This window comes from Penicillium psychrofluorescens, assembly GCF_964197705.1.
Source record: "Penicillium psychrofluorescens genome assembly, chromosome: 3".
In the NCBI taxonomy this organism is placed as follows: Eukaryota; Fungi; Ascomycota; class Eurotiomycetes; order Eurotiales; family Aspergillaceae; genus Penicillium; species Penicillium psychrofluorescens.
The window spans coordinates 600,927-623,160 of NC_133441.1; the positions used below are offsets into that span (position 1 = coordinate 600,927).

The 22,234-nt window shown below is 52.9% G+C and overlaps 11 protein-coding genes across 11 annotated transcripts; 5 read left to right on the forward strand and 6 right to left on the reverse strand.

Moving 5' to 3' along the window:
* Positions 1–178: 178 nt before the first annotated feature.
* On the forward strand, positions 179–2,473 carry PFLUO_LOCUS4349 (uncharacterized protein; the record flags this gene model as incomplete). The annotated part of the gene is made up of 1 exon (XM_073781690.1): positions 179–2,473. The coding sequence occupies one exon, from the start codon at positions 179–181 to the stop codon at positions 2,471–2,473; it is 2,295 nt and encodes a 764-aa protein (XP_073638419.1).
* A 1,357-nt stretch (positions 2,474–3,830) lies between these two features.
* Positions 3,831–4,553, forward strand: PFLUO_LOCUS4350 (uncharacterized protein; the record flags this gene model as incomplete). The annotated part of the gene is made up of 1 exon (XM_073781691.1): positions 3,831–4,553. One exon carries the CDS (start codon positions 3,831–3,833, stop codon positions 4,551–4,553), a length of 723 nt encoding a protein of 240 aa, XP_073638420.1.
* A 380-nt stretch (positions 4,554–4,933) lies between these two features.
* PFLUO_LOCUS4351 (uncharacterized protein) lies at positions 4,934–7,315 on the reverse strand (the record flags this gene model as incomplete). Its single annotated transcript, XM_073781692.1, has 1 exon — positions 4,934–7,315. The coding sequence occupies one exon, from the start codon at positions 7,313–7,315 to the stop codon at positions 4,934–4,936; it is 2,382 nt and encodes a 793-aa protein (XP_073638421.1).
* Positions 7,316–7,639: 324 nt separating this feature from the next.
* On the reverse strand, positions 7,640–8,610 carry PFLUO_LOCUS4352 (18S rRNA maturation protein; the record flags this gene model as incomplete). Its single annotated transcript, XM_073781693.1, has 2 exons — positions 7,640–8,172; positions 8,232–8,610. 2 exons carry the CDS (start codon positions 8,608–8,610, stop codon positions 7,640–7,642), a joined length of 912 nt encoding a protein of 303 aa, XP_073638422.1.
* A 134-nt stretch (positions 8,611–8,744) lies between these two features.
* On the forward strand, positions 8,745–11,822 carry PFLUO_LOCUS4353 (uncharacterized protein; the record flags this gene model as incomplete). The annotated part of the gene is made up of 4 exons (XM_073781694.1): positions 8,745–9,294; positions 9,347–10,339; positions 10,390–10,482; positions 10,534–11,822. The coding sequence occupies 4 exons, from the start codon at positions 8,745–8,747 to the stop codon at positions 11,820–11,822; spliced, it is 2,925 nt and encodes a 974-aa protein (XP_073638423.1).
* A 319-nt stretch (positions 11,823–12,141) lies between these two features.
* Positions 12,142–13,231, forward strand: PFLUO_LOCUS4354 (tRNA 2'-phosphotransferase; the record flags this gene model as incomplete). Its single annotated transcript, XM_073781695.1, has 2 exons — positions 12,142–12,288; positions 12,353–13,231. The coding sequence occupies 2 exons, from the start codon at positions 12,142–12,144 to the stop codon at positions 13,229–13,231; spliced, it is 1,026 nt and encodes a 341-aa protein (XP_073638424.1).
* Positions 13,232–13,613: 382 nt separating this feature from the next.
* PFLUO_LOCUS4355 (uncharacterized protein) lies at positions 13,614–15,018 on the reverse strand (the record flags this gene model as incomplete). The annotated part of the gene is made up of 2 exons (XM_073781696.1): positions 13,614–14,823; positions 15,014–15,018. 2 exons carry the CDS (start codon positions 15,016–15,018, stop codon positions 13,614–13,616), a joined length of 1,215 nt encoding a protein of 404 aa, XP_073638425.1.
* Positions 15,019–17,078: 2,060 nt separating this feature from the next.
* On the forward strand, positions 17,079–18,163 carry PFLUO_LOCUS4356 (uncharacterized protein; the record flags this gene model as incomplete). Its single annotated transcript, XM_073781697.1, has 4 exons — positions 17,079–17,326; positions 17,411–17,775; positions 17,841–17,908; positions 17,975–18,163. 4 exons carry the CDS (start codon positions 17,079–17,081, stop codon positions 18,161–18,163), a joined length of 870 nt encoding a protein of 289 aa, XP_073638426.1.
* A 194-nt stretch (positions 18,164–18,357) lies between these two features.
* PFLUO_LOCUS4357 (uncharacterized protein) lies at positions 18,358–19,248 on the reverse strand (the record flags this gene model as incomplete). The annotated part of the gene is made up of 2 exons (XM_073781698.1): positions 18,358–18,752; positions 18,819–19,248. 2 exons carry the CDS (start codon positions 19,246–19,248, stop codon positions 18,358–18,360), a joined length of 825 nt encoding a protein of 274 aa, XP_073638427.1.
* A 364-nt stretch (positions 19,249–19,612) lies between these two features.
* Positions 19,613–20,479, reverse strand: PFLUO_LOCUS4358 (uncharacterized protein; the record flags this gene model as incomplete). The annotated part of the gene is made up of 1 exon (XM_073781699.1): positions 19,613–20,479. The coding sequence occupies one exon, from the start codon at positions 20,477–20,479 to the stop codon at positions 19,613–19,615; it is 867 nt and encodes a 288-aa protein (XP_073638428.1).
* A 247-nt stretch (positions 20,480–20,726) lies between these two features.
* On the reverse strand, positions 20,727–21,915 carry PFLUO_LOCUS4359 (uncharacterized protein; the record flags this gene model as incomplete). Its single annotated transcript, XM_073781701.1, has 6 exons — positions 20,727–20,882; positions 20,952–21,321; positions 21,396–21,577; positions 21,646–21,703; positions 21,758–21,768; positions 21,847–21,915. 6 exons carry the CDS (start codon positions 21,913–21,915, stop codon positions 20,727–20,729), a joined length of 846 nt encoding a protein of 281 aa, XP_073638429.1.
* Between the last annotated feature and the right edge of the window lie 319 nt (positions 21,916–22,234).

Below are 22,234 nucleotides of genomic sequence, written 5' to 3' on the forward strand. Positions count from 1 at the left end.
TACATACCTGGTCAACCCTCCCCCACTTTTGTTCCACCCTGATTCGGATTGTTCTTTTCACTCGCTCGACGGCAAGTGGTCTGGCATCACTATGTGCATTTAGGCCCTGCGCTGCTCTCCTGCGTGCGCCGTGTCGCTACATTTCCTCGAAACTATATTCGTCGATATCACCACCAGCATGGCTACTCCGGCTGCGGCTGACCGGGCAACCGGCGACATCGCACCGGCGCTGTCGTCTCTACCTTCACCATCACCCTCGCCCGAGATCTCCCCAGCCAGTCCGATCTCGTCGACGGGCCAGATCCCGCTCGAACAGCCGCCCAAGCTGAAGGGTCGCCGGAAGCTGCTACAGAATCTCCAACGCATGTCGTCCAGCCCGACGCTGACCCGGCGGGGCCGGTCTGTGTCCACGACGGGCTATCGGCACGATAATAAGGCCTCGCTATCGTGCGTGTCATTGTCATCTTCTCCGTACTCGCCCTGTCTGCCGAACGGCAGTTCCTCACAGCTGTATGGCGGATTGAAACCTCGTCCTGCGACACCGGGCTGTTCGGGCTCGGCTGGTATGGGAGCGGCGGATGGCCTGAACCCGCGGATCCGGCTCGTGGGCACCGATTCGCCTGCTTCGGGGCAGCCGCGCTCGGTGCCTATGCCGTTTGATTTGAGGCCGACATCGCGGGAGGCTCCGTGGACGGAGAGCACGACGGTGGACGGGGAGACTTTTACTTCTGCGGTGCTCCCAGAGTCGCAGCCGGCGAAACTGCTTGATTTCTGGGGGGATATGCCGCGTGAGCTGAAGATGGAGATCTTTCGGTATCTCGCGCCTAGGGAGATTGTGCGCTGTTCTGCGGTGTCGAAGTTGTGGAATGAGATGTGTTACGATGGCCAGCTGTGGTCCAAGGTTGACACGACGGAGTACTATCAGAAAATCCCGAGTGATGTTCTGGTCAAGCTGATTACCTCTGGCGGACCGTTTGTGCGAGACCTCAATCTGAGGGGGTGTGTTCAGCTGCGAGAGAAGTGGTCCTCGGATGGGGAGCGGCTCTCGGATCTGTGTCGGAATGTGGTTAACTTTTCGTTGGAGGGCTGTCGCATCGATAAGACGTCTATCCACTACTTCCTGCTGCGGAATCCTCGTCTAGCATGCATCAACGTGTCGGGTCTGTCCAGCGTGACGAACTCCGCTATGCGGATCATTGCACAGTCATGCCCGCAGCTGGAAACGTTGAATGTCTCCTGGTGCAACAATGTGAACACCAAAGGGCTTCGACGGGTCATCCAGGCTTGTGAGCGGTTGACGGATCTCCGGGCTAGCGAGATTCAGGGCTTCGACGATGAAGAGTTTGCCGTAGAGCTGTTTGAACGCAATACACTCCACCGGCTCATCATGAGCCGCACCGATCTCAGCGACCAGTTCCTCAAGGCACTCATTCAGGGCGCTAACCCGACCATCGACGTACTGACTGACTCGCCCATCGTCTCGCCTCGACGACTCCGACATCTGGATCTGCACCATTGCTCCGACCTAACAGACGATGGGCTGAAGAGTCTCGCCCACAACGTCCCCGATCTTGAAGGGCTGCAAGTATCCCAGTGCTCCGAGCTGACAGACGCCTCGATCATGGACGTGATCCGTACCACGCCCAAACTGTCTCACATTGAACTAGAAGACCTCGAGAACCTTACCAACAGCACGCTCCTCGAGCTCGCTAAATCCCCCTGTTGCCAAACCCTCGAGCACCTCAACGTCAGCTACTGCGAAAACCTCGGCGACACGGGCATGCTGCAAATAATGAAGAACTGCCCGCGCATCCGCTCTGTCGAAATGGACAACACCCGCGTCTCAGACCTAACCCTCATGGAAGCGAGCTTCCGCATACGCCGTCGCGGCTACGGCGAAGACATCCCACAAGTCGGCATGCGGCTCGTGGTCTTCGACTGCGCCAACGTCACCTGGGCCGGCGTGAAAGAAGTCCTCTCAAGCAACGCTTACATCCCTCGCGCGCGAAAACCCGTCTCTTCTCCAACAATCGTCACCGTCACCCAAACCGCCTCAGAATCCGGATCCGTATCCCCCATGACCACCACGACGACATTCGTCACGCCATCCTCCACGCCTACGTTCTCACCATCGCCCTCACCCGAACCAACATCAACATACCCAGCCGAGATCATCCAGCTGAAATGTTTCTACGGGTGGCAGATGACTGTGGACGAGCACACGAAACGTGTTCTGCGCGGCGAGCTCTCGTCCGCGAGGCGGCTGGATCGCAAATGGGCTGATTATATGATGGCTACTGAGGAGGCCGGCGCGGCGGGGGCGGGTGCGAGACGGAGGAGACGTCGTGCGAGAGAGGCCGAGAGGCTTTATAATGCTGATGAAGAGGAGGGAGATGATGCTTATGGCTTTGGGGGCATTTCGGCGCTGACTGGGAGGAGGAGGGCGCAGAGTGGTGGGTGCATTGTTATGTGATTGATGCCGGCCGTCGCCTCCAGTCATCACCTCGGGCCTTTGATGGAAGATGGCTTCTTTTGAGTCTACGTCTTTCTTCCTCTCCAGCAGATGTTTCGTCTCTCCCACCTTTTCCAGCCCCCCATCTACATTCTTCAACAAACTCTCTATCATTTTATCTACTAGCGCAGGCTCGCTAGTACCTACACCATTGCAGCGCAACACCACGCCACACACACCAAGGCTGGCCCACTACACATCCACGACCTTTTCAAGATTACGAGAAACGCTGCAAACGATTACGTCTTTTTATTCTTCTTCCCGTCCTCTATCTCCTCTAGCTCCTTCGAAAACTGGTCTCTTTCTCTATGAGAATGAAACTAGTTTTCTTGCTGCTACTTTCCTCGATGGAATTATCTCCCCCCCACCCGAATTTCTGTTCTTTTTCTGTTTTGTCCTTTTCTTTCTTCTCTTCCTTTTTTTTTTCCTTTGTCGTTCAAGCATGGAAGCATCTACTCCCTTTACTTTTACCTAAGAACTCGAACCGAACTGAATTCAGAATTGATTTTCATATCTTTTCTTTTCCTTTCCTACTTCATCTTCATCTTTTGTCTGCTACTTCCACACAATACACAACACAATACACAGTATCATCCCCATGACTGGGTGCTTCTCTTATTCTTTGCTGTTCACTATCTACTTCCCTCCCTCCACGTTAGTGCAGTTATGATATTTTTTTTGGGTCCCCTCCCCTTTTCTATTTGTTTTTGTCACGGTAATGGTCATCTTCACTAGCATATGTAGAGGGTGGTTGGGGTTGTCGGCGAATATTATCAGAGTTTGTCTTTTGAGTTGAATTTGGTCAATTCTGTTTGAATTTGAATTTTTAGTCGGGATCAGAAATGGCTGCTGCTGAATGCGACTCTTCATTTATGCCTTACCACTCAGATCAATATGAGATTTATGTTTATCTTGTTTCTACACCTAGTCGTGGATATCGTCTCCAACGCCCAGTCCAATAGTAAGTATATCCACAGAAAACAAGCAAAGGCTACAAGTAGGCTTCCCGTCCTCACTTTATACTGTAGTGCAATAGACCCAATCAAATAGAACCACCAGTCAATATTCGACGGCACATGACCAAAGCGTCCGCATTCATTCGATCGGACCAACGGTTACACCGACTAGGACTGCAGTGCAGGTGGCCAGCGGCGGAACTTTGGCCCGAATCGATTCATTATCTCTATCGACCGGCCCGTTTGCTACACCCGACTAGGACTGTAAGGTATCTCGCACTTCTATAAGTAAGTAATGGAAACTGTAAGAAGAGCTAAATAAAAGCACAATGACGGCTGGTTTCGGTCCTTTCTAAGGCACCATGAAAATTATCCTTACCGGAAGTACAGGCTACGTGGGCAGTGAGGTCCTCCGCCAATGCCTCGCTCATCCTTCAATAACATCTATCATATCATTGTCACGACGGGAGCTCGACATTACCCACCCGAAACTCCGAGCGATCTTAGTTAAGGACTTCACACACTACCCGCCTGAAGTTCTCGCTGAAATTACCGGCGCCGATGCGTGCGTCTACTGCCTGGGCACAAATGTGCCGGTTAGACCACCAGAATTGAATCGAAAGATCAACTTCGACTTCGCCATCGAGACAGCCAGGACTTTCGCGGCGTTCTTCACCGAAAATCAGCATAAGCCACCACAAGGCACTTTCAAGTTCGTTTATCTGAGCGGCGCACTCCCAGAAAAGGATCCAAATAGGCGCCTGTGGGTTCTTGCTGAAAACCGGAAGATGAGAGGCGAGCTTGAGAACGCTCTTCTCCAACTCGGTCGTGAGAATGAAAGGCGTGGTGGGGTTGAGATCTACATCGCCAGGCCGGGGTTCGTGCAACCAAAGGGGGCCTTTCTGCAGAACTGGCTTGTTGGCAAGCTGTCCAATGCAATCATGCTTGACCACCTAGCGGCGTGTATGCTGCAGGTGGCTATGGGGGAGAAGCGGGATTCTATTATTGAAAACGACGAGCTTGTTTCTATAGGCAAGGTGGTTGCTTCTGAGAGTACATTAGCTGCGAATAGCCATGTGACTTGACACTCCTTCTCGAATACTTTTACGAATAGACTCCACGGCTTTAAGCAAATATTTCAGGGTTCTCCACCATTTTCTTGGCTCCTTTGTCGTAATGTCTTGTAGACGAACGTATATGAAGGGTGACTCCGTCCTAGATATTCTAGTTCATTCTAATCCTCACGACCATTCACGTCGTCCTACTATTCGTTTGCCCGGGAAATGATACAGCGAAGAAGAAATTAACAATCCATCCAAGTACTATCAACAGGGCTACAACCTAGATACAATCCAGGGAACCAGCTAAAAGTACAGACGGTCAGTCAAAACATTGAAAGAAATATGAACAACAGAAGAAAGCCTCTCGATCTTGAGATCAAGATCAGGTGAGCGTCGGATGAGCATTAGATCAGACCTGGCTGAGCGGGGAGAATCGCCTGAGCATAAACATTCCGGTCAGAAGCCACGATGGACAGGAAGAAATCCTCCATAGGCAGGTCATCCAGCGAGAAGCCAGGCCGAAGGATGATGTTCGGAGGCAGCTCAAGATACAGCTCCGGGTACGCGGTCTGGAGAAAGCCCGTCTTGTCATAGAAGTCCATGATGGCGTGGCCAACCTCCTTGGGACGGAAGCGGACGAGTTCGTGCAGAATCCGGACGTGTGTGTTCTTGATGTCGAGGTTCAGCAGGGTCAGCGCGTGCGCACTCGACTGCTTGTTAGCGTCACCGGCATCATGGGCACGGTGCTTCGCAATTCCGCCGTGGTAGATTAGCATCATATTGCGGAACATCTGGTGGGTGCCAGGGTAGTGGTGCATGAACATGATGCCGAAGTTGATGTTCATCGCGCGCTCGTCCATGTAGAGCAGGCTGGGGGCTTGGATATTCAGCGGCTGGTAGGGGACCTGGCCCGGGACTGGGACTTGAGCGGTGGCCGGCGCGGTAGTCGGGGCAGGGACCTGGGCAGGGACCTGGGAGATGGTTTGAGTAGCGGCCTGCACGTTGGCATGGGTATTGGCACCACAGGGGGCCTGGATAATGATATGGGCGTCGTGCTGTATGTTGGCAGCAGCGATGGCCGACCGAGCAGCGGCAACAAGAGCCAGAGCTCTGGCGTGGCCGATCTGCAAGTGGATAGTGGCCTGTGGGGTGGTACCAACGTTGGGCAACTGAACGGTGGCATGAAGGGCAACCTGAGCGGCAGGATTGGCGAGCTGCAGGCGGATAAGACCGTGGGTGTTGATCACCGTGGACCGACGGTCACCGGCGCCGTCGGTAGACTCGATACTGATCTGGCTTCCCATATCCACAGTATCTGGAGCGGGAGCCTCGAGAGTTAGCTCGGGAGTCGCGTTGTCAGGCGGGAAGCTGATGTATTCGCTGAACGAGAAAATCTCGTGGTCGTCGTCAGCAGACTGGACAGCGACGGGCTGAGTGAGAAAATTGATGGTAGTTGCCACAGGAGAGTGGATAGAGAAGGTGGGAGCCAAAGAGGTAGAGGTGAAGAAGGAAGCGGGAAGACAAGGATGGGCAGAAGGAGACGGAAAAGAAGAAGGAAGAGGCCTGGCGCTGGCGATAGATGAAGGCATCGAATCTCGACGCTTGGTAATCGAGACATGAGGCTGGAGTGTGCTGTCGATGTCGTGGGCGATGTAGCCGTCGTTGCTGTTCAACATGTTCTGCTCCTGTTCTGGCTCGGGTTCCGTAGCAGCCCAAATCATGTCACTGAGCTCCTCCTTAACCAGGGGGCTCACTGCATCCTCCTCCTGTGAAAGCCTGTTGCCATCTTCATTGTCTTCGTTCTTAACGGTGCTGTCTGCAACAGTTCCTCCTAGCCCCGTGAACGGACCATGCGAATCCTCCCCTTGCTCTGGTTCAATCTCATATCCAAGAGGCCAGGGTGCAGCTTGATTGGCATAGGGCTTGTCGGCCATAGTCTGAAAGTCAAACCCGTCGACCCACTTCTTAAAGTAATACTCCTTCATCTGGACCGTACCAATACCATCCTGCGAAAGCGGACCACAGTTCACATGGTAGCCCTGAAACTTGCACAGCGGAAAGATAAAAGCATGACCGGCACCTCGGGGGAGGACAGCACACAGGTGGTGCCGAGAAGACATGAAATCGGGGTGAAGGTCCTTCTCCCAGGGCGAAGGCAGCTCTGACACGTTAGGTGTGTGGAGTCGCAGCTGGCGATCGATGTTGCGAGGCAGGGCCACTGCAGAAGCGGGAGCAAGGACCGCACCGATGGACCAGATAGGGGCATGCTTGCACACGCCCCAATCCTTGACACGCAGTTTCCAGCCGATGTATCGAGCATGCTCGCGGCCAGTGAGGATGTAGTAAGCACGGTAAACAGGGAAGAACGGCAGGCCATGAGCCCAAACAACAACCGGCGAGCCAGACGGCACACGGGTAGTGCGGATGTCGCCCTGAGCCGTGAAGTCGTAGGGCCAGTATGAACCACGCGCCTTGGCAGAAACATACTTGACAGCCAGGTAGACCAGTTCATCAGACAGTCGGGTGTTGACGGGAGGGAAGGTCGGTTTGTTGTCACGCCAGGCCACTTGGATCACGAGCTTTAGCTGGATCCGATCGACTTCGTTCGCAGGATTCTCTCCGGGGCCATCAGATGGCTGCCAAATCACATCGGGGAAGTGCCTAAGCTCCAAAAGGCTGGTTATGCATGACTGCCGGAGAGTCTTCAGTCGTGCGGTGAAGTTTGCGGCTTCTTCGACTGGGCAGGCCATCATCGCATTTTTGATATTGTCTTTGAAGTCGCTCATTTTGAATGAATGGGTTTCACAAAGCAATACAAGAAAGACTGATAGGGACAAAATGAAAGAAAACACGCGTGAGTGGGTGAGTGTGAAAGAGAAATGGGAGCTGTTAGGGATTGTACGAAAGAGAAAGATGGTGGTGAGGATAACCGAAAAGGCAGGAGAATATCAGACACAACCATATCAACAAAGCAGCAGCCTGGGCCACTCGATAACCCTATCGATACTAGATAGAAAAAACCAGCCTGGGTGAATACAAGGTTGAACTAGTATGTTTAGCATTGGATATCAATATTAGACAATGAAGATAATAGACAGGACAGGACAACATCACTCCTCGAAGAATCCTCCATCACTATCCTCCTCTACAGGTGGCTGAGGCGCCTTGCGCATCTTCCGGCTCTGTTCTTGCTTCTGCATTTTGTGACCCTTGCCTCCTTCTTGGTCACCCCGACGAGAGGCCTGTTTTTCTTTGCTTGATGGAAGAGTCTCTTTGGGCTTTTCTTTCTTCATCTCAATCGGTTCGCCATTGGCATTGATGTTCAACTTGCCATCGCGCAGCTGATCGAGGGTATCCTCTTCCATGCACTTGGCCACCACTGACCAAAGTGCAGGCTTTGCACTTTTGCTTGCAGGCTCAGTCGCAGGATCAGAATCTGCCGACGTTTCCCCAGATTTCTGGTCTTTGGATTTCGGGTAGAGAGAAATGTACTTCTCCGTGAGAGGGTAGTAGACGGTATAGTTGAGATTGACCCGAGCAGTCTGGATCTTTTTTGCAAGGCGTTCCTTCTGACTAGGATTTAGGTCTGGCTCCTTTTCTCGGCGCTGCAGCCGGTTGAGCTCCTTGGTGGCGGTTTTGCGATCTGGCAGCCGCAATGTCATTAGCACTGGATGAGAGTCATGGCAGAACACCAACACATACCAAGGAATCGCACAAAGTGGTATTTTTTGATCATCTGCGACCGCTGTCGCCGGGTCGTCTCCTCCGCCAGATCCTGCTCGTATCCTGCCAGCGCGCGTTGCTGCAAGACACGTGCATCGGCAGACAAGTCTGGCTTGTTGAGGAGGCGTTTCACATCGCGGATGCGCCTTTTCAGGTCGTTGACGGAGGGATAGTTGTTTTCTTGTGGTGCGGGTTGGTTCTTGGGTTTGGAGGCGGGTTCTGTGCTCTCCGAGTCTTCCTCTTCGTCTTCGCTAGGTGCCTTGCGGTGCAGCTTCTTGCGCATAGGCAGCACATCCTCACCCTCCTCGAGCTGCCGGCTCTTTCGCTTTTGCGGGTCGCGTTGTTTGGTCCCGAACATTGTTGCTGCGTCGAAGAGGAACGTTGAATCAAAGAAGAAAAAAAAGATCTCGGGTCATCCATCGGGCCGACGCATCCCCAGATCGCAGGCCCGACGATAACGACGATAACATCATCGACACCCCTCGAGAGCTCATGGAGTCCGCCATTCGCTGGTCGCCGTCCTCGTCGGCCGCAGAGCAGCGATTTCTGTCTGTTGATGTCACGGGCAAGTCGTTCCGGCTGTGCAAGGTCACCGGCTTCAATGGGAGAGCCTTGCAGCACGAGTTGCTGTCAACACTGACCGACGTCCCGCTCTTCCGCGCATTCGACTGGTCGACCTCCAATGAAGACCTGATCGCCGTTGGCCAGTCTTCTGGAGAAGCAACTATTCTGCGCCTGGATGGCAATTCCAAGGAGTCTCTCTCGTTTCCCGTTCGCAACCAGCGCTACTGCAATGCCGTCGCGTTCAGCACGCACGGTCTGGTCGCCTCGGGACTCGATCGCGTCCGCAACGACTTTTGTCTGAATATCTGGGATATGAACCAGCGACTCAGTCTGACTGGTGGGAGTAAAGGGTTTGCCGAGCCGCTGAGGAAACTGGCCAGCTCGGAGCCGATCACCAGCATCAAGTTCTTCAGGGATCAGCCGGATACCTTGGTAACCGGTGTCAAGGGCCAATTCGTTCGGATTTATGACTTGAGAGGTGTGCTACTCGTGAGATTGTTCTACGACCGCAGCTAATCAGAAGTTTTTAGAGGGGCCTGGAAACCCATCTCTCCAATTCCCCACACACTGCGTACACAATCTGGCCATTGACTGGCTCGATGAGAACTACATCGCGTCCTGCGCCACGTCCAACGAAAGCACCATATGCGTCTGGGATCGACGCGTGGGAACCCGCCTGGCATCGCCGTCCATTGGTACTTCCTCCGGTAGCCCGGAGACGGGCCAAGCCACGGCGGCGTTGCAATTTAAGAATGTGTTCACCGCCAAATCATCAATCTGGAGCTTGCGCTTCTCCAAGACCAACCGGGGCTGTCTTGGTGCTCTCGCGAGCAATGGGCATCTCAAGACCTACGATATCGCCAAGGATTACTTGTCTGAGGAGTTCCGTTCTTCGATTGATGATACCTTAGGCCAGGGTTCCTTCAGGAACTACCCGGAGCCGGTGTACACCAAATACGTGCGGGATGTATGCTCTCCATTCGACCATCCCTCCCGTGGGTGCGAAGAAAAGGAAAGAGTCGTGTCGTTTGATTTCCTGAACCTTAACATCTCCCCGCAGCCGAGCGCCGTTGCATTGGACGGCAACGGACAAGCGCAGATCCTAACGCTCCGGCCACCATGTGCGCCTGTCGACCTATCATCACAAGGTGCCCTGGCCTGTGGCGTTTCATCTGGTGATTCCGATATTCGAACCATCCATCCTCTATCCGAACACATTTCTCCCGTCTCCCAGCTGGTTGAAAATATTAAATCACGAGTTCTTGCCAGCCCAAAGATGTATAGGACGGATCAATCATCTACGTCGAGAGTGATCGGGTCAGATCCTATCCCCAGTCGTGAGAGTAGGGAGCGCGCGATATCACTAGGGACCCTTGGGACTCTTTTAACTGCGAAGGAGGCTCTCACTTTGTCTACCCTTGCACGATTCCGATGCAAAGAGGGGTATCTTTTTGACGAGGAGAAAAACCAACAAATTCTGGCGGATGATCCGGCGCTACAGGACTTTTGGGATTGGGTCGAGCGTGAGTTTTTGGCAGATCATCCATGCGACGGGGTCTAATATTCATTTTAGGCGCGCGAACAGACTCATCCGGGATGTCCATGGTTGTCAATGGCCTGGACCTGAATTATCTTGGTGTGAGCAATGTATGGAACAACGACTTGGGTATGTTTTGCTTTGCTACAGATAATGATGACACCAGGCTGATAACAACAGGTCGAGGCTTTGAGAAACGGCGCATCAGCACCAAGGCCGACGACCCGAAGAGTGTAAAGGAGGCAGTGGTGTCCCTGGTGGGACAGTTGAATCTCTCCGAACAAAAGGGTTGCGAGACCGCCTACCCAGAACATCGTCGGCTCTGTCTCCGTCTGTGTGGCGCGACTCAAACACACCGTGATTTGGAAGAACTGGTGAAGAATCTCTCTGCCGACAATCAGCATACCAAAGCAGCGGCATTAGCTGTCTTCCAGGACGAGCCCAAGCTCGCATACCAAGGTCTTCGCAGCCACGAACCCACCCAAGCTCATAAGCTGCTCGCGATGGCGATCGCGGGAGCTGCGAAGGGAGAAAACGATACAGACTGGGAAGAAACATGCGCGGAGATTGCCAAGGAGCTCACAGATCCGTATTCAAGAGCGATCCTGGCTCTGGTGAGCAAAGGCGACTGGAACGCAGTCATCAAGGAGACCACGCTGCCCTTGAAGTACCGCGTGGAAGTGGCACTCCGCTGGCTCCCCGACGACGAGCTCACCGCGTATCTCAAAGACGCCACGACCGAAGCAATCCACCACGGCGACATCGAGGGCGCAGTGCTCACTGGTCTGGGCCATCTCGCCATGGGTCTGTTCCAGTCCTACATCGACAAATTCAACGACGTCCAAACCCCCGTGCTAGCCATGAGTCACACCGTGCCGCGACTAGTCAGCAACCGCGCCAGCATCGCACAATTCGAAGCCTGGCGCGAGACATACCGCCGGCAGATGAACTCCTGGAAACTCCAACTCGAGCGCGCCCGGTTCGACGTCGGCTCTCGCCACTTCGCCGTCACCGTCGACGGCCGCAAGCTGATCCCCGCCCCGCCGCAGCAAGTCAGCCTCACCTGCAACTACTGCACGCGCCCGCTAACCCAGCACGACGCCTCATCGGGGCTCTCTCCCTCCGCCACCACAGCCGAAACCGTTCATCAGACGGCGGGCAATCCGCTCGGCGGGTCTTCGACCATGTCGGGGACGGTCTGTCCGCGCTGCGGGAGACATATGCCGCGGTGTGGCGTGTGCACGCTCTGGCTGGGCGCGCCGGATCCGATGTCTCGCGCGGGCATTGCGGCGGATGCAGAGGCTAAACCCAACAACTCACGCAAGAACAGCGAGGCTCAAGTGATGCGGAGGTTTGTGGTGTTTTGCATCCATTGCAACCATGGGTTCCATGCGCATCACGCTCGAGAATGGTTTCTGCGGCATAAGGTGTGTCCGGTGGCGGAGTGCAGCTGTATCTGCGACCGATGATTACTGTATGGTGGACTTGTCTTGTCTTGTCTTGTTGATTTGGCGTGCGTTGGATGTACTTTATACCCCCAGTTTCTCTCCGTTGTAGATCGGAGCCAATGATGTCAATCTCCGTCTTGGCACCCGCGGCCGCCCACCGTCAACCTTTTTTCAACTGTAGCTACTTCTTTCTCAGGCACCGACCTAGTAGCTTCGCTCTGGTGATTCAAAGTGAGTCACAGATTTCTGATCCTCGCACATTTCTCCCCGACAGACAGAAAGTCTGCCCACTACAGAGAGCGCGCACCACCGAATCCCTTCACACCTGGAACACCAAAAAATGCCTAATCCAAGAGACAAACGGGCCCGCCAGCCCCCCAGTCGCGACGTACAAGTCTCCAAAGCACTGAGCCATCTCCTCCGCCACGCGGCCGAGAAGGAGGGCGTGAAGATGACAGCGCAGGGGTATGCCAATGTCTCCGACGTGGTGTGTACCTAGCCTGCCTTTGCTTCGAGCGCAGAGCTGTCTACTAATTCGGTGATGGTTCCAGCTGAACTGGCGCAAGCTCAAATCCCTCAAAACCACCTTCCCTGAGATCCGTCACGCCGTTTCCTCTTCAGATAAGCAGCGTTTCGCATTGTTGCACATTCCCTCCGCCGAGAGCAGCACCACCACGATCCCCGGAGGAGCAGACACAGGAGCAGATGACAATGGCAATATCGCAAAAGAAGAAGCAACACACGGACCAACACCCTCAATCCTCGACTCCGCCTCATTAACCACCGAAGCGCAACAAAGCACCACAGCCGCCGCGCTCTCCGTGACAGACACCGACCCCTCGCACTTCCTCATCCGCGCCACGCAAGGCCACAGCATCAAAAGCGTGGAGGCAGCTTCCTTCCTCGAGCCGCTTTCTCTAGATGACGAGTCTAAATTACCGACTACCGTGGTGCATGGCACTTTCCACGCTGCGTGGCACTTGATCCTTCAGTCCGGGGGGTTGCGCTGCATGAAGAGGAATCATGTGCATTTCGCTACAGGGCCCCAGCTTGATGATGTGCTTTTGGATCATAAAGATGGGATGGTACATCCTCCGAAGGACCAAGAAGATCAAAAAGACGACGGTCAGAAAGACCAAGCCACAGCAAAAAATGAAGAAAAAGATAAAGAAGGACAAGTAATCTCCGGAATGAGGCGCGACGCACAGGTCCTCATCTACATCAACCTCCGCAAAGCGCTAGCCGCCGGAGTTCCATTCTGGAGGAGCGAGAACAGGGTGATTCTGAGCGAGGGCGTGTCAGTGAATGGGCAGCAGATTGTACCGCTGGAGTTTGTGGATGTGGTTGTGGAGCGGAAGATGGGATTGGGCAAGCTTTGGGAAGGGGGGAAGGTGGTGAGGGAGTTACCTGCGAATTTGAGGAGGCGGTAATAAACAGTTAGTGAATAATACCCTTCTGTGAAAGGCGCCAGTCTATCTTTGAAGTAGCTCTTGTATCATTTTGAAATGAGTTATTAGTAAATCGCGTAGTAGGGACCACGTAATTTACTAGAAATGCAGTTACAATAAAAACATAGGCATCTCTTCGTTTTTAGCCTACTTCAATCCAACTTTCCACAACCATCAGCCTCCACCCTCTTGAACGAAACGTTCGTATCAGGCGAGTTTTACCTAGTAAAAGCCAGAGGTGATCAGAGCACGAACTTTGGGTCTTCTACACCAAGTCTGCTACCATAGGTTATTCCAGCGAATTATGGTATAGATTAGAACGAGCTATCTAAAGACATTGTATTGTGTTCAGAGCTTGGTTTGTCTATGCACCTGCGTTCAACCTCTCAGTTGCCCATTCCAGCAAAGTTGCAGAAGTCGCGAACGTATGAGGATGGTCAGGCCCTAGAGTTTGTGTCTGCTTGACTAAGCAAGTTCGTAGTAAATCAAGAGCGTCTTCATCCTGGCCCAAAGATTTCCAGGTAAGAGCAACATTGGTCATACTCATTAGCGTGGCTGGATGGTCCTCGCCGTACTTCGTCTTGCGAGTCTCCATCACCTGCACAAAGAGCTTCTTAGCCTCTTCCCATTGGCCCTGGCTCCAGTATGTCGATGCCAGGTTGGTCACGCTCGTTAGCGTGTTAGGGTGATCCTCGCCAAGTATTGTCTTGCGAGCTTCCATCACTTGCATATTGAGTTTCTCAGCCTCCTCCCACCGGCCTCGGTTCGTATACGTCGATGCTAGGTTTGCCATGCTCGAAAGTGTATCAGGATGATTCTCGCCAAGCTTCTTCTTGCGAGTCTCTGCCACTTGCATATGAAGCTTCTCAGCCTTCTCCCATTGGCCCTGGTGCATATACGTCGATGCTAGGTTGTTCATGCTTGCTAGCGAGTCAGGGTGATCCTCACTAAGCTTCTTCTTGCGAGCTTTTATCACTTGCATGTTAAGCTTCTCAGCCTCATTCCATTGGCCCTGGCCTATGTAGGTAGACGCTAGGTTGTTTATGCTCGTTAGTGTATTAGGATGATCCTCGCCAAGCGTCGTCTTATGGGTATTCATAATCTGCACAAAGAGCTTCTGGGCCTCCACTAATCGGCCCTGGCTTATATAGGTCGACGCCAGATTTCCCAAACTCGTTAGCGTGTTAGGATGCTCCCCGCCAAATTTTGTCTTAGAAGTCTCTATCACCTGCACAAAGAGCCCCTCGGCCCTATTCCATTGGCCCTGCTTCATATACGTCAACGCTAGGTTGGCCATGCATGCTAGCATGCTAGGGTGCTCCCCGCCCAAATTTGTCTTGATAGTCTCTATCACCTGCACAAAGAGCTTCTCTGCCTCCTCCCATCGACCCTGGCTCTGGTATATCAACGCTAGGTTAGCCATGCTCGTTAGCATGTCCGGGTGTAGATAATGCTGCTCCCAATACTTCGTCTTAAGAATCTCTATCACCTGCATACAGAGCTTCTCTGCCTCCTCCCACTGGCCCTCGGCCAGGTATGCCGTTGCCAAGATTTCTGTGCTTGCAAGGGCTTCTCTGTCTTCTATACCTAATGATTTCACCCTCTGGTTCCTTGATTTTGATGCCATTTCCCTAGGTTCTGCGATATTACCGCTTTGTATCCCATACCGCGCACCTCTATAGAGGAGTGTGGCCCATTTTAACAATGACTCGTGTGATTTCGGCCGTTGAGACATCGCTGATCGAACATGAGGGAAGAGCGGACGGCATTTCTCCCAAATTTCATATCGGCTGTTGGGAAACTCTTGATACAAATGACCTATGAACTTCTCTCTCCATTCGTCTATTTGTCCATGAGATTTCAGCCACGCGCGCGTAGTTAATTGCACAAGCCGATGCATTGTGAAAAATGTACCGTTCTCACTAAGAGATATAAAAGAATAATCCCTTAGTGTTGTGACGTCGTCTTCAAAATCGGGCCCTATGTCAGATTCAGATGTCTCCTCGTCACTAGAATCACTTAGAAGCTCTGGAATTGATGTGTAGTTGTCCTTAGGTTGATGCCGGATAAGGTTCTCTGGTATCCCTTGCCGATCGAATAGGCTCATGAGAGAAAGTAACCCCGCTGCAGATGGCTTTGTTTGGCGTATATAATCGAATGATAATTGCCATGTCACTAGAATTGAATTCTTTGCTTCCCAGTCCCGGTAGAGGTGACCCGCCTCCTTTTTCAGAAGATTTGTTGCTTCACGGTCACTCCCTTGGAAATCACTTAGGTATTTTGATACCGAATAGCGAGGCGCCCGGCTTCGTATATAGCTAGCAGCCTGTACGATAGCTAGCGGTATGAACTCTAACGCGTCCACTAATTGTTGACTCTCTTGGCTTTCTCCTGATTGGTCAATCTTTCTTTGGAGAAGCTCCAGCGCTTCAGACCTTTCCATAGGTTTAACTTCAATAAGGTCGTTGTGATGGACCATCTTCAATGCAACCTCTCGGGTCCGACTTGTGATGATGATAGACCCATTTCGGCTTCTAGGAATGTATTCCAGTAGTGGTTTTGTAGAGGCGTTCTTGGGGCCTCCTACTAGATCTCGATTGCCTGCCGTCGGAAACGAGCAAAGAAGCTGATCGTTATCCACGTTATCAAGGACGCAAATCCAATTCCCTGTCTTCTCGTTCCGGAGCCAGTTCTCGACTAGTTGAAATATGTTTACTCTAGGATGCTGACGATCCGGAATTTTAACCTGATCCGCGACGTCCCGGAAACTTTGCTCGAACCGGGCTTCATTACTCGCATGGATCCAGAACGCCCATGTCGCCGGCGACTGGGATCGGAGCTGGTAGGTGTATTCGATGGCAAGTTGCGATTTCCTTTGAGTTGTGAGCAATAAGCCATGCACTGGTCACTCTACACTCACCCGACACCGCCGAGGCCGATGAGCGCTATCCTCGACCCTGAGACTGAGCTTTTCTCGCGAATCCGATTAAGGATCGCGTCGCGATTGACAAAGTCCGGATCACGCGTGAATGGGATAGTCGACAGAGGGCTGGGTGGAGTTTCCGGTCGCTCTACGCGGTGGTTAGTCAGTTGACTCCCACCTGGTCTGGTTCCTGACTGACCTGGAGGCAGATGGAATTCTGCGTTGATCGAGCCATAGTTATCTCCAATCTGGAGCCCATGGTTGATGTCACCGAATGATACTGATGCCATTATCAAATAACTGTACCTCCTTTGTATTTCATGCGAGGGGTTGTTATCTGACTGTCAGCTGAAACAGAGGCACATTCATCACCATCAGGTGACCTCCACGGCGCTAAAGCAAGTGAATGGCTAAGATTGGCTGGCAACTCACATCGAGCATTCTGATCCTGTGTGGGGTCCTTTCGATGCAAAAGTGGTGAAACTGATTTCGATCCATCCTGTAAACCATGTCAAGAATGCTATACCACTAGATCAAAAAGCACTATAGGCTCTTGACTAGCCAATACAGTCATTTTCATATTCGACAAACCATCCCAATATAGTTAACCAGTTACCTCGCGTATAGATCGAATGATTAATTGGTTAGTCACATCCGACCCCCGCGTCGGATACGGACCACATCCGAAGCTGCAGCCGCCCGATCCGATTTCCCATGCGGGGATTTCTAGCAGGGCCAGAGAAGCAGAAGAATAACCGTGGAAACCGTGCTGCTTGCTACCTACAAAATAGACGGGATTCCGACGGATCATATCATCAGAAATATAAAGCTGCCACCGACACGTTGCACCTGTATACTCGTTCGAAGTAACTACGGCCACCACCACCGAACTAAATATTCCACAAAATGGCGACGCACCGCTTCGACCCCAAATTCACCGACAATGTCATCAACGCGATGGGCCCGAAGACCTCGCCGCGCATGCGCCAGCTGATGACCGGGCTGATCAAGCACGTGCACGACTTTGCGCGCGAGAACGAGCTCACGGTGGACGAGTGGATGGCCGGCGTGAAGATGCTGAACTGGGCCGGGCAGATGAGCGACGATAAGCGGAATGAGGGACAGCTGGTTTGTGACGTGATCGGGTTGGAGAGGTGGGCTTCCCCCGTCCCTGTACAACGAAAACATTTATACTTGTTACGTGTTGTATAGATGATGAGCTGACATGGGACCAAAAGCCTCGTCGACGAAATCACATTCACCCTCGCCGACGAAGCCAAGGACGCGCCCACCGCAACCGCCATCCTGGGCCCGTTCTTCCGCGCCGACACACCCTGGCGCGAGAACGGCGAGGATATCGTGAAGACGAAGCCGGGCGATGGCGAGATGGCGTACATGCATGGACAGGTCGTCGATTTCACGAGCAAGAAGCCGCTCGTTGGCGCGACGGTTGAGGTGTGGCAGGCGTCGACGAATGGGTTGTATGAGCAGCAAGACTCCGAGCAGGAGGAGTTTAATCTGCGTGGCAAGTTTCGCACGGATGAGCAGGGGAGATATGGGTTTTATTGTTTGCGGCCGACGCCGTATCCGGTTCCTGATGATGGTATGCCTATTTCCTCTCCTTCTCATATTTATACTGGGTTGGGTGTATACTGACAGATTCTTTAGGACCCGCGGGCAAGCTCCTCGAGCTAATGGACCGTCATCCCTTCCGACCAGCTCACATTCACATTATTGTATGCGCCCTCCCTCCTTCTTTCTCTCCACCTTGTTGTATGACATGCTCACATTGACATCCCCAGGCCACCTACTCCGGCTACCGCCCTCTCACAACGCAAATCTTTGACCGCAGGGACACGTACTTGGACAACGACTCCGTCTTCGCGGTCAAGGATTCCCTGGTCGTGGACTTTGTGCCGCGCACGGGGGATCCGCAAGCTGCACTGGAGCTCGAGTATGATGTTAAATTGGTGGCGAATGGTAGTGCATAGTTCAAGGTTTATCTGGGGTTATTCCATGTTGTCTTGACAATAGCGTTTTTTTTTGATATAGTTTTTCTTCCTTATTTGATATTGAATAGGATCTAGCTGATGAGATCCTTCCTTCATCTCCGCTATACTCCATGCAATAAACAGTTCCGGTCAGTAAATAAACTCATTCCTCACAGACCAACCCAGATAGACCTCTAAACATCCCCCTGATCCTCACCCCTCCAAACCGCCACCTCCCCCGCAAACCTCGCAATCAAGCCCCCCACCTCCTCAGGCGCCTCAATACAATGCCAATGCCCCACGCCCTTAAGAACCTCCATCTGCTTCCGCTTGCTAGACACATGCTCGTAGATATGCCTGCACCCCTCCATGGAGGCACTCTTATCCTCCTCGCCGGCAATCAACAGGAACGGCGCCCGCACAGCAGCGTAGTCTGGTGTCGGGGCGGAGGCAATGGCGCGACATAGCGCGGCGTATCCGGCTGGTTGTTGGCCGAGGATTAATTCGCGGATGAAAGCGCGTTGCAACGGGGTGCTCTGCGAGCCGACGGCGGCGGTGGGGATGGTGTTTGCCATTGGTTCCATTCCTCCTATTCCCTTGTTAGCACATGTATATTTCAAGGAGGAAGAAGACGATGAGGAAAGGAAAAGCTCACCCTCCGAAACAGCCTCCGCCCTCTTCCCCATAACACTACCCAACGTCTCACTCGGATGCGTCGGCCCAATAGCCACCACACCGAGCACACGATCCGGGTACCTCGCACCCAGCTCGGTGACCACCAGTCCACCCATCGAATGGCCGACCACGACAGCGGCAGGAATCTTCAGCGCATCCATTGCACCAATGACATCCTCCGCGATGCCAACTATGGAGACATTATCATTGGGGACGACGGGCGAGCGCGCGGAGCCCGTTGTGTCGAGTGTGATGCACCGGTAAGCGGATAGGGAGGGTAGCAGCGGAAAATAGTAGTTCTGGCTTGAGCCGAGGCCGTGGGTGAAAATTAGGGTTGGTAGGGATGTTGGCGAGGCGGGGTGGGTGTCGGAGTAGTGGAGGGTGTGGGATTTTGTTTGGAGGGTTGGCATTTTGGAGGATCGTTGTTATTTAGTTCCTGGATGATGGATGATGAAAGGTGGCGAGAGGAAGAGAGGGGGAATTAAAAGTACAAGTATAAGTTCAAGTTAAGTCATTCCGACGATCCATTGACGTCGTACGTCTCCGATGCTTATTTATTATCGGAAATCTGATCTCCAATTGTCAACCAGAAACTCCAATACAGCATCCGACCTGATCCGCTGCCGTCGGACCGCACCCGATCGAATGGGCTCCACCATGATTCGGTTGTATGCAATCATTTGAGCTATCTCAACAGCCTTTTTTCTTTTTCTATGCCATGCCATGCCAATGTTGGTTGGAGTTATAATTGTAATTGTAATTGTGAAAAAAAAATCATGGTCTCGTTTCCAACTGGATCAATTCGTGAAATGGGTCCGCGCCGCCATGCGAGAAGACTTCTTCTAGGAAATCGGCCGTCTCGTCTCGAAACGAGTCTCCGAAAGATGTAATTGCCGCCACTGCTACTGGTGAGGGGTTTGGTAGTGCTGTAGATGGATTATTTGTAGAGTGGGTTGCAGGTCGTTCGTCTGTCTTCGGTCCGGTGGCAGTGGCAGTGGCAGTGGCAGCGGCATCGGCTTCTTTAATGATCTCCTCATCGTAGAAGGCTGAGCACTCGGAGAACTCGTCGTCGTCATTGGCGGGGTCATGATTCTCTTTCTCTTTGTCTTTCTCCAAATCTGCATCTGCATTCTCCAAGACGCCCGCATCTTGGATCGCACACAGCGCCGGCCCAATCTCCTCATCCCAATCGCCAAATGCATCTGAATCAACTTCCGTATCCCCACCACTTTCACTCTCCTCTTCCTCATCCTCCTTGTTCTTCTCCCTAGTACCTGTAGCACTAGCCACCTCACTCCCTTCAACATCCCGCCTTGTCTGCTGCGGTGGCGGCTTCATCCCCAAAAACCTCGCCAACGAAGGCTGACTGGATGACACATTCGCGACCCCTAGATCCAAAAGTCCATGTCTCTTGCGATCCTCTCTTGCGCGGGCTTCCTGCTCGCTCTTTTTCTTCTTATTCGCAATCCGCTTCTTCTCCCGCTCACGCAGCTGCTTCGCGCGCCGCTCGCGTTCCTGCTCCCGTTCTATGCGCTGCAGCTGCTCCGGCGTGAATTGGAATACCTTGTTGCTGCGTTGGTAGCGGCGTCGCACGGTGCGTGATTTCTCGGCGATGACGCGCCGTGGTGTTGTGTCCGACATGGTGTTGGTTGAGCTGGCTGTGGTGCGCCGCGGAGACGGACTGGCTGTGGCGGGGTCATGGGGGAGGAGATGGGGTGGCTGGGGTTGGGGCTGCCATGGGGTTTGGTTTGTCTAGGTGTGGACGTGAAGAATAGGAAGACGGTGTTGTTTGCTCGGTGGGGTTAAAGGTTGTCCAGGCGGTGTGTCAGGATCAACAAACTGCCTGATTGAGAAACACTATACGGACACACTAACTATGACTATCTCTCTAGACTTTGCAGTCGCGCACAGGGTCCCAGCACACAGGCGCATACTCATCCAACTTCAGACTATCCATGTCCTCGGATGACAGCTCGAAATCGAAGACCTGCGCATTCTCCAAGATGCGCGAGTCAGTCACCGACTTGGGCAGCGGCACATAGCCCTACATCAATCATCAGCCATCGTTTTTGCTCTCAAGTATCAAAAAAAAAAAAGGAAAGACTTGACTTACCTTCTGCAAGCTCCACCTAATCAAAACCTGCGCCGGCGTCTTGGAATACTTCCCCGCCAAATTCTTTAGCACAGGCTCCTCCATCCTTGTCGCCTGCACAAGCGGCGAATACGCCTCAACAACAACATCCCGACTGCGCAGCCACTCGGCCACATCCTCGCGCGGACACCAGGGATGGATCTCATACTGGCCGACAGCGATCTCCCCACCGCCGCCGCTCTTGATGTACTCCTCCAACTCATCGAGATGCTGGATAGCGAAGTTGGACACGCCGAGCGAGCGGATCTTACCCGCTTTCTGGGCTTCGACCAGTGCGCGCCATGTGCCTAGGCGGGCTTCTTTGCCGCCGTAGGGGGCGTGGATGAGCATACTATTTGGTGGTGGTGGGGGTCAGTTGTGTTTTCTGGTTTTTGGCACGAGGTGGAAAAGGGAAGGGGGACGTACAGATCGATATACTCCAAATTCGCAGCCGCAATACTCTCCTCGATCGCCTGCTTGGCGTTCTCATAGCCCATCAGCGACTTGGGCACCTTGCTCGTGTAGAAGATCTGCGAGCGGGGCAGGCCGGACTGTCGGATTGCAGTCGCGGATTCTTTCTCGTTGCCGTAGACCTTGGCGCTGTCGACCTATTATTCGTATGTAAGATACAAGTGCCGGAGGGAGGGTTTGCAGCAGGAAATAGCTTCTAGCTTACATGGCGGTATCCGAGCTCGAGAGCTTTGAGGGTGACGCGCTCGGCGACGTCGGCGGGACTGGTGTGCGTTAGAATGAAGTCCTGTAGCTCGGATCAATAACTGATAGCATACGTTTGGTAGACCTAGTAGATAGACCATCATGTTAGCATCATCGAAGACACATTGAATAATAATTGAGCGAAGAAGAGGGGCAGACGTACCCCGAACCCCACCACGGGGATCTCAAACCCCGAGACCAGTTTGTACGTGGATTGCAGTGATGTGGCCATGGTGAATATTGAATTGAAACAATGGATGGATGGATGTGTGAGAAGAGAAGGAAGAGAAGAAAAGAGCAACGACCTTGATTTATAATTCCGAAACGAAAGTCAGTCCCTCCGGCGCGGCAATTTCCGCCACTTGATTGATCTGACGCCATACAAAAAGTGGGGGGAAGGGTTTGGAGTGGCGGATGATGTTGCTGGAAGAGGAAATCTGGCAGAAACAATCTAGAATCTGGGTTCATTCGTGGCATTGATTAATGTACAGGATTCTATCTTCTGGTGTCTATTCCGCTTGCAATTGCAATCAATGGCATGGCTCATGATG